The 18751-nt window shown below is 36.4% G+C and overlaps 1 protein-coding gene across 4 annotated transcripts in view; it reads right to left on the bottom strand.

Annotated features, from left to right (window-relative positions):
- Positions 1 to 18751, bottom strand: part of KANTR (KANTR integral membrane protein) — a 40507-nt gene that overhangs the window by 11200 nt on the left and 10556 nt on the right. Inside the window, exon 3 of one of the 4 annotated variants that reach the window (XM_061138027.1) lies at positions 3018 to 10014. The exons of 2 other annotated variants lie outside the window; for them this stretch is intronic. In XM_061138027.1, the coding sequence (XP_060994010.1) occupies positions 8429 to 8659 (231 nt within the window). In that variant the 5' untranslated portion in view covers positions 8660 to 10014 and the 3' untranslated portion in view covers positions 3018 to 8428. Of the gene's footprint in view, positions 1 to 3017; positions 10015 to 18751 lie in introns of those variants that run through there. One more of the 4 variants, XM_061138025.1, reaches the window with a different exon arrangement.

The following is an 18751-nucleotide window of genomic DNA, read 5'->3' as shown; positions in this document are numbered from 1 at the left end:
TGGCATGCAAGATCTTAGTTCCCTAACCAGGGATCAAACCTGTGCCCCTTGCAGTGGAAAGTCTTAATCATAGGCCACCAGGGAAGTCACTCCATATGAATTTTAAGATCACCTTGTCCATTTCTGCAGGAAAAAAAGCCTGCTGAGACTTTTATAGGGATTATGTTAAATGTACAAATTGGTTTGGGAAGAATGGACATCTTAACAATTCTTAGTTTTCTGACCCATGAACAAGGTGTATCCTTCCATTTAATTTGGTCTTCTTTCAGCAATATAGGTGTACAGGTCTTTCTGTCAGAAATATTCCTAATTCATATTTTTAGATGTTATTATGCTGAAATTTTAAAAATTTCTATGTCCAATTGTTCACTGCTATATACAGTTGGTATATACAATTGTTTTGTGTATATTGATCTTGTATCTTGCAACTTGGGGAATTATTAGTTCTAGTAGTTTGTTGTTATTCGGTAGATTCAATTAGATTTTCTACACAGATAGTCACATCTTCTATAAAAAATATAGTTTGATATAACTATAAAAATATAGTTTAACTTCCTCCTTTCCCATCTGAATGTCTTGCCTTTTCTTCTCTTTTTTCTTTTCTTACCTGATTGCACTGGCAAGAACCTCCAGTACAATGCCGAACAGAAGTGATGAAACCAGACATCCTTGTGTCGTCTCTGATGTTGGAGGGTAAACCTTTCAGTCTTTCACCACTAAACATAGTGTCAGCTGTGGATTTTTTGTAAATGCTCTATGTCTGGTTGAGAGGTTCCCTTACATTCCTAGTTTGCCAGTGGTTTTCTTTTTAAATCAGGAATGGATATTGGATTTTGTCAAATGTTTTTCTGCATTTATTGCAATAATCATATAGGGTTTGGAGGGGGGTTGTTAACATGGTGAATTGCAATGACTGATTTTCTAATGTTAAGTCAGCCCTGCATTCCTGAGATAAATTCCACTTGGTTATCTTTCAAAATATATTGTTGGATTTGATTGGATAAAATCCTGTTTACAATTCTTGCATTTCTTGAACTTTCACTTTTGACACTTTCCTCAAATTTGCCTCCCCACCAAGCACTTAATTTCAGTATGACTCACTCCTCCTGTTCATATCCTCTAGATTTCTAGTGTCTGAGATAGTTACTAAGGCTGGGAATTTCCCTAAACTCAGAGGGGGGCCCATAAGAATTTAGAACAAAGACTGAAAGCATTTCTGATGTGGTCAGTCCTACCTCTGAGAGTGTGACTCAACTCCTGACAGTAAACTTGCTTTCCAACAGATTCATGTCCTCAACCTGAAGAGCCATCACACCCTTTAAAAAGCCTCTCAGTACCTGACAGCTTAGTTCCAAAAGAGAATTATTAAATGCTTAGGAAATCCCTTACCCTAGATTGCCTCCCCTGGTGGCTCAAACAGTAAGGAAGCTGCCTGCAATGCAGGAGACCCGGGCTAGATACCTAGGTCAGAAAGATCCGTGGGAGAACAGAATGGCAACCTACTCCAATATTCTTGCCTGGAGAATTCCATGGACAGAGGAATCTGGCGGGCTATAGACTATGGGGTCGCAAAGAATCAGACACGACTGAGCGACTAACACTTACTTACTTACTTACTTACTTACCCTAGATTAATCCTTACTATCAGTGCTCCCCCATTTGGTATTGTTCTGGTCCAATGAGGAAATAGCCAATGTGGGTCACCTCTCAAGAGGGGTTTAACCTTAAAGCCTGCTTCCTGTTTTCCCATTGAAGAATCCTAAACCATTCTGACTGCCTAATGAACTTGATATCCCACAGCCTAAAGTACCCAAATAACTTCTCTAAATTCCCAAATTTGTGTTTTTTGAGAATAGTTTTTGTTTCTAAGAGTGCTTACTACCTGCCAGTCTCTATTCTAAACACATTAGATATATTTACTCATTTAATACCCTCAATAACTCTGTGAAGTAAGTACTATTAATATCCACATTTTTTTTAATATCCACATTTTTATAGAAGATAAAACTAAAGAATATAGAGATTAAATGACTTGTCCAGCTATGAAATGGCAGATCTAGGATTTGAACCCAGGCAGTCTGGTTTCAGAGTACACTGCACTACCATGCTATCAAGTGACAACTGTGGCACTGACGCATGCTTGCACAGTAATGGAGCCCCTCCCTCGATATCATATAAACTCTAAGTCTTCAGAATATGTTATGTCTTTGGTATGTGTGATGCCTCTGGCCACATCTGGTAGCCAGTAAGTTTCTCACTGATACCCAAATACATATACTTAGAAACAAAAACTATGCAAGGAAAAGAACACTTTTTTTGAAAGACACTATTATTTAATGTCCTCAGAGTGACAAGAAAAAAATACTGCATTCATGAAGCAAGATCAAGAAGCTGTACAAAGAAACATTCAAAGAACAACAACGATGAAAAGCCCTTAGAGTTATGCAACAATTAAAGAAGGATCTTCAAAACAGCCAGAGAAAAAGAACACCTGAAAAAAAAAATGAAAACTGACAACAGACTTCTTAACAGCAACAGTTGGAACCAAAAGACAGTGCCATAATATTTTATAAGTGCTAAGAGAAAAAGAGGTAAATCGGAATTGGGGACCAGCAAAACTTATCTTTCAAGAAGAATAAAATATAATAAACACATTTACAGATAAATACAGATTCAGACAGCTTCCTGTTAAGAGGTCTGCACTAGAGGATCTAAAGTATGTATTTCAAGAAGGAAACTTATCCCCAAAAAGGAGATCTGAGGTTTAAGAAGGAGGGTGAGCAAATAAAATAGTAAATAATTATTTAAACACTGACTGCACAAAATAATATTGTTAGTGTCCATACATCTCCCTTAGAAAAGAAAGAACTAAAATAGTAGACAAACATAATATGTAAATTGGGAGACATTAGTATTTGATAAAATCCTTGAATTGTTTGGGGTGGGGGATTAGGATACTGTTTAGACTTTACACCGAATATTTATGGTAAATTTTCTAGACTAACCACTAGAAAATCTCTGGAGGGACTAATCAAGAAAGAGAGAAAAGGCACAAATAAATAATATGAACAACATAAAAGATAAAGCAGAAATTACACAACAAGAGGATACAATTAATTTGAGAAATTAGATGGACTGGACCAACTAATTTATTTACTGGATGAGCCCTCTAATAACTTTGACCAGACAAATATGGTGGATGACCAAAGGTGTGAAAATCCTAAAGAATTTATTAGCAAAACAAATCTAGTATGAGTAAAAAAAGATTTAACATAAGATGAAAATGTTGGGTTAATTCCAGAAATGCAACAGCCAATTAACATAAGAAAGCTCCTATAACAAGGTAGCCCTGTGGCTCTGAGGGGCCAGCTCAGTCCTCTTTGTTAGCCTTAGAGAGGGGGAAGCTAAAGGTAGGTCCCCTGGGGAGGGGGGGAGTCTCTTGAGAGGGCAGGCTGGGGAGGGGTCCAAGGTTTGTGAAGGCTCCCACCTCACATATAAATCCTGCTACAAGAACATACTCTGAGGTAGGTGCAGTAAGTTCATTTTACTAAGGTTTTTAAAAAGGTTAGGAAACTTGACCAAGGTCCCAATGTTTGTAAGTAGTTGAGCTATAATCCAAATCCAGGTTGGTCCGGATCTTCAGCTCATGTTCTTAACCACTAGGCCATTCTCCCTTTAATACTGGTGTTCAATAAATAGTGGTCAGCTGCCAAGTACCTCACATATGCTTTAACACCCACAACTATTCAAGGTGAGTATTCAACTCATTTTACTGATGAGTAAACTGACACTTAAAGAAAGGACAGGTGACATGGCTAAGGTCACACAACCAAGATATGGGGGCTCCATACTTTGAAACTAGGCTTGCCAGACTCTACAACCAACTTGTCCTAGATTATTAGAGGTATGAATTAATCCTAGAGGAGGTTAACCCTAATGTCCGAGAACAAGACAGGCAGGCAGGCCCTGTCCATTCCCTGAAAGATGAATAGTCTTTATGCCATGGTTGATATCAGGAGTCAGAAAAACTCCTCTCCATGAGATCTTTATACAAGTTGTTGAGGGAGACTCCACAACCTCCAGGACAGTGGGACTGACCCCAACCCCAGGGGAGGTACAAAGGAAGCAGGTAATATAAACACTATCATCTATTTAAGGAATACACGAACGTTGGAAGCTGGTATGGACAAGTTTGAGGACAGTCGTGTCCAACCAACTTTTCACTGCTTTTCTGGAGTTAACAGATTAGCACAAACTCCTCATGTCAGAATTTTGGTCTCCTAGAATGATCTCATAGAAAAAAAGGTGAACAGTGAATGCAATTAGGTTGGTGTACAGCACATTGTTTCCCATCTTTGGGCCTTTGCCCATGCTGTACATTTTGCCTGGACTGCCTTCCTCTCCTCTTGCTAGTCACTAGAAGATTCCTACTCATCTTTTTTAGAGTCAGTTCACATACCACCTCTTCCAATGAAACCTTCCTTGGTACCCTGAGCTGGGTTGGTGTGTTCGATAGGGTCTCTCACAGTCTCTTGTATCATCACTATCACTGTATTGACCACTGCCCTGAGATGATGGTTGTGTGTCTGAGAACACACCTGTTCATCTCTGTGTCCTCAATGCGGGACAGGAGGCCTGATACGTACTAGGTGTCCTGTCAACTTTGCTGCAGTGAACGTATAACTAGTTGGCTGGTTAAAACCAATGTGACAATGATTAATGAACTGATGTTGGCCCAGAGAGGATGTCTCTAGGGGTATGCCACAGGGACCTGTGTGTATTGACAGCATTCTGATGAAATCAGTGTGTTACAAAAAGCCAGGGGAGTAGGCTACACATTAAACAGAATTAGTATCTAAAGAGTCATGGGTAGACAAAAACACTGGAGCCATGCTGGCCCACAAGGGGGTTAGGGGAAAGGCCAGGATTAAAAAATGTAAATCTATGGCTGATTCATATCAATGTATGACAAAACCCACTGAAAAAAAATAAATAAATAAAGGGAAAAAAAATAAAATAAAATAAAATAAAACAAAAAAAACACCTCACAACCTGTTGTAGCCTTTACAATGGAAAAAAATTTTCTGAACTGAAACTTACCTCCCTGAAGTGTCCATCATTATGACAGCACTTACTATGTTCCAGGCTTTATACCAGCTGCTGTACCACCACCCCCAACCTAAGTACTACAGAAAAAGTCTAATGGGGGTGATCGGCTTGGCCTGAGGACGAAGAAACAGTCTCTCACAGGCTGGAGAAAGGAGGATCCTAGCTGGGACCAAAAGGCCTAATCAGAGCAGGGGCTTTGGTTTTCACCAAGTAAACAGGTAGGCATGACAACACAGCAGTTTGAGGGCTGTTTGAGAAAGAGGCTGGTTTACCTTCAAGAGCCCAGGGTATAGAGCCAGTCATAAAGATGGGGTTTTGTTACTACCCTATCAACTCTGAACTTGCTTCTCAAAAGAATCCAGGAGCTATCCTCACTGCTTTTTTTACAGCCCCTACCCTTCTGAACAATAACACTCAAGCTCCTTTGCATGACACGAAAGGCCTTCATGCCTAGTTGAGTTCTCAATGCATTTCTCCCTTTATCCTCCACATTAATTCATTAATTAATTCACTCAGTTTATTCCAAAAATATTTATTGAATGTCCATTAAATATGACTATGCACTATTCTTAACACTAGAGAGACAACTATGGACAAAACAACAGTCCTTGCTTTGTGCAGCTTACAGTCTATTGTGGAGAGACAAACACTGATCACAGTAAATAAATATATCAGTTGGTCATCAGTGATTTGTAGAAAAATATAACATAGAGGAGGATAAGGGGATAGAAAGTGCTGGTGAATGGGGTTATTTTAGATATGTCAGTCAGGGAATGCTTCTCTAGGGAGGTGACATTTGAGCATACTGGAAGTGGGTGGGTAAGTCATCAGATTATCTGGGAAGAAGAGTATTCTAGATGTGAGACTAGCAAGTACAAAGGCTCTGAAGTTGGTGGGGGGAGATACCTGACATGCTTAAGGAATACAATGTGGTTGGAGAACAGTGAGTGATGGGGAGAGTGGAAGATCAGAGAGGTGATGGGGACCAGGTTGTGTAAAGACTTTTGGGCCATGGTGAGGGCTTTGGCTTTTATTCTAAGGGAGCTGGGAGCTATGGGAGAATTTTGAGCAAAGGAGGGACATGATCTGATATGAATTTTAAAAAGAATTTCAGAGAAGAACTAGTAATGGTATTAGAACACTAGGCAAAAGAAAAAAAAAAACCAGTTACTAAGAAAACAAAAAGGCATACAACAGAGGATATGTAATCCAACTGTACTATGTAGTTGGATGTGAACAATATTTATAATGCCATACTTAGACAAACAATGATTACTGGTTGAATAATAATTGTATAAAATGTTTAAAGAAATAATAAATGCAATCACAAAGATGAGAAAGCAACAAGAGACTATTAGGGATGACTGGGAAGATTAGAAAGTGAAATATATGAAGTTTGTATAAGTGAAAAATATAATTCTTGAAATAAAAAACTCAGTGGACAGATTAAACAGCAGATCAGACAGAGTTGAAGAGAGAATCAATAAGCTAAAAGACATAGCTAAAGAAATTGCCTAGAATGAAGTTCAGGAAGACAAGACAATAGAAAATATCAATGAGACATTATGAGATATGGAAGATAGAATGAGGAGGTCCAAAATATGACCAACTGAATTCTGAGAAAGAAAATATAGAAAGAATGGAAGACAGGCAATATTTGGAGACAAGGCTGAGAAGTTCCCAGAAATTATGAAAAACATAAACCCAGAGGCATGAAGAACATCTCCAAAGTATAATAATAAAAAAGAAAAACATATGTAAACACTGATAGAATGAAACTGCAGAATCCCATGAATATCCAACCCCCAAGAAAAGAGAAAAAATAGCAATTAGACAGATAGTGGACTTCTAATATTACCTATAACAAACTATCTTTTAAGAATGAGAATAAATAAATTCACATATAATAATGACTAGGAGAATTTAACACCAACAGACATGTACTGTAAGAGCAGTTAAACACTGTAATCATAATGAAGGAAAATGATCCCAGAATGATGTCTGAGATGCAAGAATGTATGCATGTAAATCCGAACACAACTATCTATGTAAAATATACTAATGATGTTATATTAGTAAGGTTAGGGGAGAAAAAGGAACAAACAAACATACTCAAAAAAATAACATGTAGTTAAGATAGGAATGACTAGAGTTGAAGGCTTCAAAGGTTCCTGAATTCTTCAAGAGGGAGGTTAAAATAATGTTCAACTTTAAACCTTGTAAGTTAAACATGCATGGTAAAATTTCAAGGATAACCACAGAAAGAATGGGAAAAAACAGGCAAATTCCAAAGAGCAGGGAGGAAAAAAATAATCGAAAAAGCAAACAAACAAATTTTAAAACTAAAAAAGCAGGCAAAAAAAGGAGGAAAATGAAGCATCAAAAAGGTGGTAGTAGGAAATAGAGGTTAAAAATTATGGTGGTAGAAACAAGTCAAAATATATCACAATAAATGTAAACAGACTAAAGTCATCATTAAAAAAGAGATCATTAGATCAGACTTCTTAAAAGGTCCAGCTATATGCTATTCCCAAGAGATATAATTAAAGTATAAAGGCATGAAAATGTTGAAGAGTAAAAGGATGGAAAATTATATACCACACAAATCCTAACAAGAAGAAAAATTTGTGTTGCTGTATTAATGTGAGATAAAACAGGAAGAATGCATTATCAGGAATAGAGAGGGTCATTACATGCTTACCAGGAATATATAACAATTCTTAATTTGAATATTCCTAATAAAATACTCTCAAAAATAACTAAAAGAAAAAAAGAACTACAAGGAGAAATAAACAAATCACCATCATAACTGCATATTAATACACCTTACAATTATTGGTATATTATGACCAAAAATTCAGTTTATATATAGAAAATGTGAATAATACAATGAACAAATTTGATAACAGACTTATATAGAACTCTGTATTCAACAATTAGAGAACATACATTCTTATAAAGCACATAGGAAACATTCAAAAATATTGATCACTACTAAGCCATAAAACAAGTCTCAATAAATATCAGTTTTTAATCACACAGATCACATCCTGACTATAATGCAATTAAGACAGACTTCAGTAACAGAGATAAATTTTTAAATCTCCAAATATTTAGAAACACACTTCTAAATAACTCACAAGTCAAAAAAGTAACCATGATGGAAATGCCAAAGTACTTGGAACCAAACAGTTGCAAAATATAACATGTCTGAACTTGTAGAAAAGCAGTAATTAGAGGGAAAGTTATGTCCTTAAATGTGCAAATAAGAAAACAAGCAAGGTTGAAAATTAATGAGCTCAGTGTCAAATTTAAGAAATTAGAAAAATAACAACAGAATAAATCCAAAAAATGTGGAAGGAAGGAGATCAAAAAAGATAAGAGCAGAAATTAAAGAAATAGAAAACAAAGACAAAATAGAGAGGAGCAACAAAGCCAAAAGCTGGTTCTTTGAAAAGACTAATAAAATAGACAAACCTCTGGTGAGATTGATCAAGAAAAAAAGTGAGAAGGCACAAATTACCAATATTAGCAATGAAAAAGGAGACATAACTACAGATTGTATACAGCAGAAAATAAAAAAAAATAAGGAAACTTAATGCTAATAAACTTGAGAAGGCAGAAAAAATGGACCAATTCCCAGAAAACTATAACTTAGTAGAATAAATTCAAGATGAAAAAGAAATCCTGACTAGTCCTCTAACTACTAAAGGAATTGAAGCAATAGATAAAACTCTTCCTACTAAAAAACAAACACAAGAACAAAAAATAACAGGAGACGAAATTTCCCAGTTGATAAGTGGATGACAGGTAGGTGAAAAAATACTAATCCCCTTAGATCTGGAGTGTCCACATAGGACCTAAGGCAGTGGAGACCCTAGGCAGGCCACTTCTCTCTATGGACAGCCTCCTGTTGAGATCCTTAGAGGGTGGCCCTTAGTGAAATGGGGTCTGACAAATCCCTTTGCAGTCCCTAAAGGTGGTGAGCATGAACGACTAACATCCAGCACTCAGTTACAGCACTGTGCTAAGCAGGGCCAATGAGGAGCTCTAAGACTTGGACGGCCTCTTCAGTAGCCAGCTTCTGTAGTCTTCTGCTCACTGAGGGCAAGGGGCCTGTGGAGCTGCTGGAGAAGTCTATGTTCCAGTTGCCAAGAAATACCACACACGACCCAAGTTGTGACTGGATGGAGTGGGGCTGGGTGCAGGGAGGCCAAGCAGGGGCTTCTGGAGAATGTAGCTCCAAGGAGAAGCCCTGAAACTGTCTTCAGATATCAGATACTTCTATCCGTTTGCAGCTGATGAGCCCTTTTAATGGTGTCCAAGCTAGCTGCAGGGTGATGGTTCTAACAATGATGCATGTTCTGCAAATAAGAGCTTCATCATTATTTTGAAACAGTTAATACAAAGAGTTCAATTGGATTTGAAATCTAATCACATTATCACAAGAAAGTTTTAAAAATATATTTGTCAGTGAAACAAAAGTTGTTAGATATCATTTCACTTATTAAACATTTTTAAACAACTTAAAAGTTGGTTTTAAATACTTTATCACCTAATTGTACAAAAAAAGATTTTTATTGGTGACTGTTAAGAATTTGAAGAACACTTCATTAAAAAGTCTTGATCAGGATTTGTGTGTAGCCATTTCAAGCATAAAACTTGATATAAAATAAACATGTTAAGGAAGCAAATTTCAAGTTTTTAATTAAAAAATTTGAAAATATTTAAAGTTTAATATTCACTTAATATTAATAATGAAAACACCAGACAAAAGTGGTTTCACAGGAGAATTCTACCAAACAGATCATTCCAATAGCATCTTCCAGAATATTGTAAACGAGGGAACACTGACTCATTCTATGATGCAAGCAGGACTTGATGCCAAAAGCAAATAAAAACAGCCTGAGGAAGGAAAATCAAAGACTGATTTAACTCATGAACACGGATACAGAAATCCTAAACAAAATATTAACAAACTGAATCTAGTATCATATAAAAAGGAAAAGATCATGACCAAGTTGTATTTACACCAGAAATGCAAATGTAGTCTAACATGCAGAAAATCTATAAATGTCATTTATCACATCATTGGATTATTGGAGGGAAAAAATATAATCATCCTAAGAAACAGAAAATGTATTGGATAAAGATTACAATACACTTTCATGATTTAAAAACAATAACAAAAACTTCTTATCATAGATGAACAGTATGGAACTTGTTTAATCTGATAAAACCTGTAGGAATCTACAGCAAATATCATTCTTACTATGGAAAAGTTAGTGGTGTTTCCTCTAAAATAGCCAACAAGTCAAGGAAGCCCATGGCCATCTTTTCTATTTGCCATTGTACTGGTGGTCCTGGGCATCTCAGTAACACAAGAAAAATAAAAGCATGAAGATTGGAAAGGAAAAAACAAAACTGTCATTATTAATAGCTGATATGGCAGTCAACATAGAAAACACAAAAGAATATATAGACATCTCAAAAGGAAGCAGGGCTCTTTGAGAAATGGTCAATTCTGGGGTTGGGGTTGGGGCAGGAAAATAAAAGATAAGTAGAGAGTATCTTGTAGAGTTGGCAAATAAGGAAGTACTTAAAAACAAAAGGATGGGGGCCATGTCAAAGGGACACAGAAGCCAAACTAAAAGAGCCTCCAGTGGCTAAAGCTGGAACAATTTGAGCCACGGGACAAATAACAGTATTGGATTTATAACTCAAATTATTAAACAAATATATATCAGTTCAGTTCATACTGATATAAGCAAGCAACTGAATAAATAGGTAGGCAAACAAAGGAAAAGAAATAAATCTTTTTTAAATTTTTTTTTAGAAATAAATCTTTTTTACAGAATTCCAGATATTATATGTAATTACACCCCCTTCCAGAGGTGCAGCTTAATTTATTTCCTTCTCCTTGATGGTGAGCTAAATTCTTTCAAAGAAAAGAGAGTGAAAAGGGAAAAAAATAGCAACTTTATAGTGGAGAAATCTGGCAAACACTACCTTAACTAAGTGGTGAAAGTCAACATCATCAGGGATGTCATAGGGATATCACATACTCCTGATATGATGTGATGGAAATGGCACTTCAACTCTGTGGTATTCTTTCCAAGACCAACCCCAGTCTAATTATGAGGAAAACTTCAGACAAATCCAAATTGAGGGATATTCTATAGTACATCTCAAAACTGTCAAGGTTATGAAAAACAAGGAGAGTAAGAAACTATCATAAACCAGAAGACACAAAAGAGACAAGGACAATTTAAATGCATGGTGGTATTTGGAACTGGATCCTAGAACAGAAAAAGGACAATAGTGGGAAGACTCAGATGTCTATACAAAGTCTGAAGTTTAGTTTATAGTCATATACCAAAGTTGTTTTCTTAGTTTTGATAAACATATCACGGTGAAGAGTTATACAGGAACTCTCCATACTGTCCATGTATTTACTTTTCTATAAATAAAATTCTTCTAAAATTAAAAGTTTGCTTAAAGGTAATGAAAGTTTAGCAAAATGAATGGCTATAATAACAATATAAAAATCAACTTCATTTCTATACACCTGCAAAAAAGATAAAACACATTAAAAATAACATGATCTCATTTAGAGCAGCAGATTAGAAATGAGATTTATAAACAGATCTCATCTATAAAAGTCATAACTAACAAGGAAAAAAACTAATACAAATATGCAAAACCCTATATGGAGAATTATAAAGCTCTACCAAAAGACATTCAACAATTTATTTAAAATGAAAGGATATATCATGTGTAGAGTTAGGAAGAGTCACCATGATAAACACAGCATTTTTCTTCAAACTGATCTATAGATTTACTCCAATTCCAATGTTTTTGTAGAACATGACAAGCTCATTCTGAAATGTGTTTGAAATAACAAAGGACCATGAATATATAATACTACTAGAGAAAATTAGGATGGGAAAATTTTGCTCCTTTAAATACTAAGATTCTTTATGAAGCTAAATAATTAAAGGTAGTGTAGTACTGATTCAGGGGCAAAAAGTCGGCCAAATCAGAGATCCCAGAAACAGACCTACACAAATGTGAAACTTTGATGCATGACAGAAGTGGCACTTCAGATCATAACGCTATCCATGGGGACAATAACACAACTGGCTTTCTGCCCTATGACTCGTACCACACAAAATCCGATTCCAGTTAGACTGAGGACTTAAAAGTGAAAGGTATATCTTTAACTTTTTATTAGAAGAAAAGAAAGAATATCTTTATGACTACAGGTTAGGGAAGACAACACACAAAAAGAACTGGCTACAGAGAAAAAATTGAATTGTTTAACTCACTTAAAATTAGGAATTTCTGATCATGCAGACACCATAAAGAAAAAAAAGGCCACAAACTGAGAGAAGAAATTCAAAATATGTAACTGACAAATGATTGAGTAGTATCCATGGAATTCTCCAGGCCAGAATACTAGAGTGGGTAGCCTTTCCCTTCTCCAGGGGATCTTCCCAACCGAGGGATTGAACCCAGGTCTCCCGCATTGCAAGTGGATTCTTTACCAGCTGAGCCATAAGGGAAGCCCAAGAATACTAGAGTGGGTTGCCTATCCCTTCTCCAGCGGATCTTCCGAACCCACAAATCGAACCAGGATCTCCTGCATTGCAGGCGGATTCTTTACCAGCTGAGCTATGAGGGAAGCCAAATAACTAAAACCTTTCTGTAATTCAATAAAAATGATAAAAATATCCATTTTTAAATGGGCAAAAGATATTAATAGTCATTGCACAGAAGAAGAAACATGTATGACCAATAAACATGAAAAGGTGCTCTATCACATTAGTAATTTGAAAAATGCTAATTATGCCCAGGTGGGATGCACGAGACAAATGCTCCGGCCTGGTGCACTGGGAAGACCCAGAGGAATCGGGTGGAGAGGGAGGTGGGAGGGGGGATCGGGATTGGGAATACATGTAAATCCATGGCTGATTCATATCAATGTATGACAAAACCCACTGGAAAAAAAAATAATAATAATAAAAATTAAAAAAAAAAAAAAAGAAAAATGCTAATTATGTCCACAGACTCACTATAATGACAAAAATTTAAAAGTGGGACAATATCAAGTATTGATAGGGTGTGTGTGAATGAATGGGACCTCTTATAAATTGCTGAAAAGTGTGTAAATTGGTAATAACAGTTTAAAATACATTTTGGCATAATCTTGTCAAGATGAATATTTATATGTCTTATTAACCAGCAATTCCATACATAGGTATATAACTTGGAAAAGTGAGTGTGCAAGTGTACCAGGAGACATGTACAAGAATGTTCATACTAGCACTTTCTATAAGAGCAAAAGCTAGAAATGATCCAAATGTCCCTCAACATGTAAATAGATGAATAGTTTGTTTTAGGATCACCCAATGAAATATTATACAGCATTGAGAATGAACAAGTTACAGCTACATGCAAAACAGGTGAATCTTGGAAATACAATAGTGAGTGAAAAAAGTAAGTCACAGAAGACCACATATAGTATGATACTAGTTTTTTATGGATCTCACAACCAAGCCAAATAAACAACATATTGGTTACACATCTCCAAAAATATGAATTAAAAAATAAAAAAGAGGGAGATGGGAGGGAGGTTCAAAAGGAAGGGGATATATGTATACCTATGGCTGATTCATGTTGAGGTTTGACAGAAAACAACAAAATTCTATAAAACAATTGTCTTTCAATAAAAAAATAAATTAAAAAAATATAAAGAGCAAGCAAAGAGTAGCCCCCACTTGCTGCTAGATAGAGAACACACAGCAATGAAGATCCAGCACAGCCAAAAAAAAAAAAAATACATAAATAAAAAAATTTTTTAAAAGAAAAAAAAATCTGGAGTTGAAAGGTATAGTAACTGAAATAAAAATTTCACCTAGAGGGGCTCAACAATACCTTGAGCTGGCAGAAGAGGGAAAGGATAAATGATAGGTCAAATAGAGATTATCCATTTTTGAAAAGCAGAAAGAAAAAAGAATGGAAAAAAAGAAACAACCTCACACACCTGTGGGACACTATCAAGTGTACCAACATACACATAATAGGAAATCTTGGAAGGAAAAGAGGATGAGAAAGGGGCAAAACATCACAAATTTGAAAGACATCAATCTATATATGTTCAAGAAACTCAAGTAGAATAAACTTGAAGAGATACACACACACAGAAACTGATAAAAGTCAAAGACAAGAGAATCTTGAATGTAGCAAGAGAAAAATGACTTAATGCATATAAGGGATTATCAATAAGATTAATAGCTGATTTATCATTAGCAACCATGGAGGCCAGAAGACAATATACATCTTCAAAATGTTGAAAGAAACAGATGGAGAATTCTTTATCTAGCAAAACTGTCCATCAAACATGAAAAAAGTAACAAAAACTGAAAGAATTTGTTACTAGTAGAATTATCTACAAGAAATACTAATTTAAAGCTGAAATGAAAGGACACTAAATGTTAACTTGAAGGTAACTACACAGGTATTATGACACAAAGTATTTCTGTTTGTAACACTTTTACTGACTTATCCTACAAGAAATACTAATTTAAAGCTGAAATGAAAGGACACTAAATGTTAACTTGAAGGAAACTACACAGGTATTATGACACAAAATATTTTTGTTTGTAACACATTTATTTTCCTACCTGTTTTGAAAGACAACTACAAAAGACAAAGACAACTACACAGACCAATAATAAAACTGTGTTGGCAGGCTTATAGTGTATAAAGAGGCAATCTGTATGATAATGATACTATGAAGGAGGGAAGAGGAAACAGAGGTATACTGGAGCAAAGTTTTTACATACTATTGAAATTAAGTTAGATTTAACCCAAAGTAGATTGTTTCAAGTTAAGATGCAATCCCCAGGGCAACCACTAAGAACTCAAAAATAAATAGTTAACAAGGAAATTAAAAATTTATAATAGAAAACATCTACTAGATATATAAGAAGAGAGAAATTAAAGAACAAAGGAACAGAAAAGACATAAGACATACACAAAGCAAGTATCAATCCTTCACAAACTCTTCTAAAAAACAGGAGGAAACACTTCCCAATTCATTTTATACAACCTGTATTATCCTGATACCAAAATCAAACAAAAACAAGAAAATTACATCCCTTAGGAATACTGATGTAAAAATCCTCAACCAAACACTAGCAAACCAAGTTCAGATACATATAAAAAGTGTTACGTAACATGACCAATGAGGATTTATTTCAGGAATGCAAAGTTAGTACACTACCTGAAAACTAATCAATGTAATGTACCATGTTAGTAGAACAGACATAAACTCCACAGGAACATCTCAGTAGATGCAGAAAAAGCATTTGACAAAATTCAACATCCATTTGGATCATTTGCAGAATGATCTCTGTTCGTTTCCAAGGCAAACCATTCAATATCACGGTAATCCAAGTCTATGCCCCGACCAGTAATGCTGAAGAAGCTGAAGTTGAATGGTTCTATGAAGACCTACAAGACCTTCTAGAACTAACATCCAAAAAAGATGTCCTTTTCATTACAGGGGACTGGAATGCAAAAGTAGGAAGTCAGGAAACACCTGGAGTAACAGGCAAATTTGGCCTTGGAGTACGGAATGAAGCAGGGCAAAGGCTAATAGAGTTTTGCCAAGAGAACACACAGGTCATAGCAAACACCCTCTTCCAACAACACAAGAGAAGACTCCACACATGGACATCACCAGATGGTCAACACTGAAATAAGACTGATTATATTCTTTGCAGACAAAGATGGAGAAAGTCTATAGAGTCAGCAAAAACAAGACCGGGAGCCGACTGTGGCTCAGATCATGAACTCCTTATTGCCAAATTCAGACTTAAATTGAAGAAAGTGGGGAAAACCACTAAACCATTCAGGTATGACCTAAATCAAATCCCTTATGATTATACAGTGGAAGTGACAAATAGATTTAAGGGACTAGATCTGACAGGCAGATTGCCTGATAAACTATGAACAGAGGTTCGTGACACTGTACAGGAGACAGGGATCAAGACCATCACCAGGAGACAGAAATGCAAAAAAAGCAAAATGGCTGTCGGAGGAGGCCTTACAAATAGCTGTGAAAAGAAGAGAAGTGAAAAGCAAAGGAGAAAAGGAAAGACATACCCATTTGAATACAGAGTTCCAAAGAACAGAAAGGAGAGATAAGAAAGCCTTTCTCAGCGATAAATGCAAATAAATAGAGGAAAACAATAGAATGGGAAAGACTAGAGATCTCTTCAAGAAAATTAGAGACACCAAGGGAACACTTCATGCAAGGATGGGCTCAATAAAGGACAGAAATGGTATGGACCTAACAGAAGCAGAAGATATTAAGAAGAGGAGGCAAGAATACACAGAACTGTACAAAAAAGATCTTCACAACCCAGTTAATTATGATGGTGTGATCATTCACCTAGAGCCAGACATCTGGAATGTGAAGTCAAGTGGGCCTTAGGAAGCATCACTACGAACAAAGCTAGCAGAGGTGATGGAATTCCAGTTGAGCCATTTCAAATCCTAAAAGATGATGCTGTGAAAGTGCTGCACTCAATATGTCAAATTTGGAAAACTCAGCAGTGGCCACAGGACTGGAAAAGGTCAGTTTTCATTCCAATCCCAAAGAAAGGCAATGCCAAAGAATGCTCAAACTACCGCACAATTGCACTCATCTCACACGCTAGTAAAGTAATGCTCCAAATTCTCCAAGCCAGGCTTCAGCAATATGTGAACCGTGAACTTCCAGATGTTCAAACTGGTTTTAGAAAAGGCAGAGGAACCAGAGATTAAGTTGCCAACATCCAATGGATCCTAGAAAAAGCAACAGAGTTCCGGAAAACCATCTATTTCTGCTTTATTGACTATGCCAAAGCCTTTGACTGTGTGGATCACAATAAACTGTGGAAAATTCTTCAAGAGATGGGAATACCAGACCACGTGACCTGCCTCTTGAGAAATCTGTATGCAGGTCAGGAAGCAACAGGTAGAACTGGACATGGAACAACAGACTGGTTCCAAATAGGAAAAGGAGTACGTCAAGATTGTATATTGTCACCCTGCTTATTTAACTTATATGCAGAGTACATCATGAGAAACGCTGGGCTGGATGAAGCACAAGCTGGAATCAAGATTGCCGGGAGAAATATCAATAACCTCAGATATGCAGATGACACCACCCTTATGGCAGAAAGTGAAGAAGAACTAAAGAGCCTCTTGATGAAAGTGAAAGAGGAGAGTGAAAAAGTTGGCTTAAAGCTCAACATTCAGAAAACTAAGATCATGGCATCTGGTCCCATCACTTCATGGCAAATAGATGGGGAAACAGTGGAAACAGTGAGAGACTATTTTTTTGGCTCCAAAATCACTGCAGATGGTGATTTCAGCCATGAAATGAAAAGATGCTTACTCCTTGGAAGGAAATTTATGACCAACCTAGACAGCATATTAAAAAGCAGAGACATTACTTTGCCAATAAAGGTCCGTCTAGTCAAGGCTATGGTTTTTCCAATGTCATGTATGGATGTGAGAGTTGGACTATAAAGAAAGTTGAGCACCGAAGAATTGATGCTTTTGAACTGTGGTGTTGGAGAAGATTCTTGAGATTCCCTTGGACTGCAAGGAGATCCAACCAGTCCATCCTAAAGGAGATCAGTCCTGGGTGTTCATTTGAAGAACAGATGTTGAAGCTGAAACTCCAATACTTTGGCCACCTGATGCGAAGAGCTGACTCATTTGAAAAGACCCTGATGCTGGGAAAGATTGAGGGCAAGAGGAGAAGGGGATGACAGAGGATGAGATGGTTGGAAGGCATCACCGACTCAATGGACATGAGTTTGCGTAAACTCTGGGAGTTGGTGTTGGACAGGGAGGCCTGGCGTGCTGCGGTTCATGGGGTCGCAAAGAGTCAGACAGGACTGAGCGACTGAACTGAACTGAACATCCATTTGTGGCAAAAACACTCAGGGAACTAGGAGAAGAGACTTTCCTCAAGTGCTAACAACATGCTTATTGGAGAAAGACTCAATACTTTCCCCCTAAGATCAGGAATAAGATAAGGATGTCTGCTCTTGTTGTTTCTAGTCAATACTATAACTCTAGCCAGGGTAATTGATCAAGAAAAAATAAATACAAGGCAACCAGATGGAAAATAAAAGTAAAACTACCTCTATTTGTAGATGATATGATCTTATACATAGAAACTCCAAAGGAATCCAGTAAAAAAAAACTATTTGAACTAATAAGTTCAGAAATGTGACCAGATAGAAATCAATAAACAAATCAATTGTATTGTACACACTAACACTAAATAATCAGCAAGTGAAAGTAAGAAAACAACCCCATTCATAATAGTAGCAAAAAGAATAAAATATCTAGGATAAGTTTAACAAAATAAGTGCAAGACTTGTACACTGAAAATACAAAACACTTTTGAAAGAAAGAAGGCATGGATTGGATGACTTAATATTGTTAAATGGAAATACTTCCCCAATTAATATACAGATTCAACATAATCTCTGTAAAAATTTTAGCTGATTTTCTGCAGGAATTGACAAGATGATTCTAAAATTCATATGGAAATGCAAAGGACTTACAGCCA

Source organism: Dama dama, chromosome X, assembly GCF_033118175.1.
Source record: "Dama dama isolate Ldn47 chromosome X, ASM3311817v1, whole genome shotgun sequence".
Classification (NCBI taxonomy): Eukaryota; Metazoa; Chordata; class Mammalia; order Artiodactyla; family Cervidae; genus Dama; species Dama dama.
This window is presented reverse-complemented; position numbering and strand designations above follow the sequence as displayed.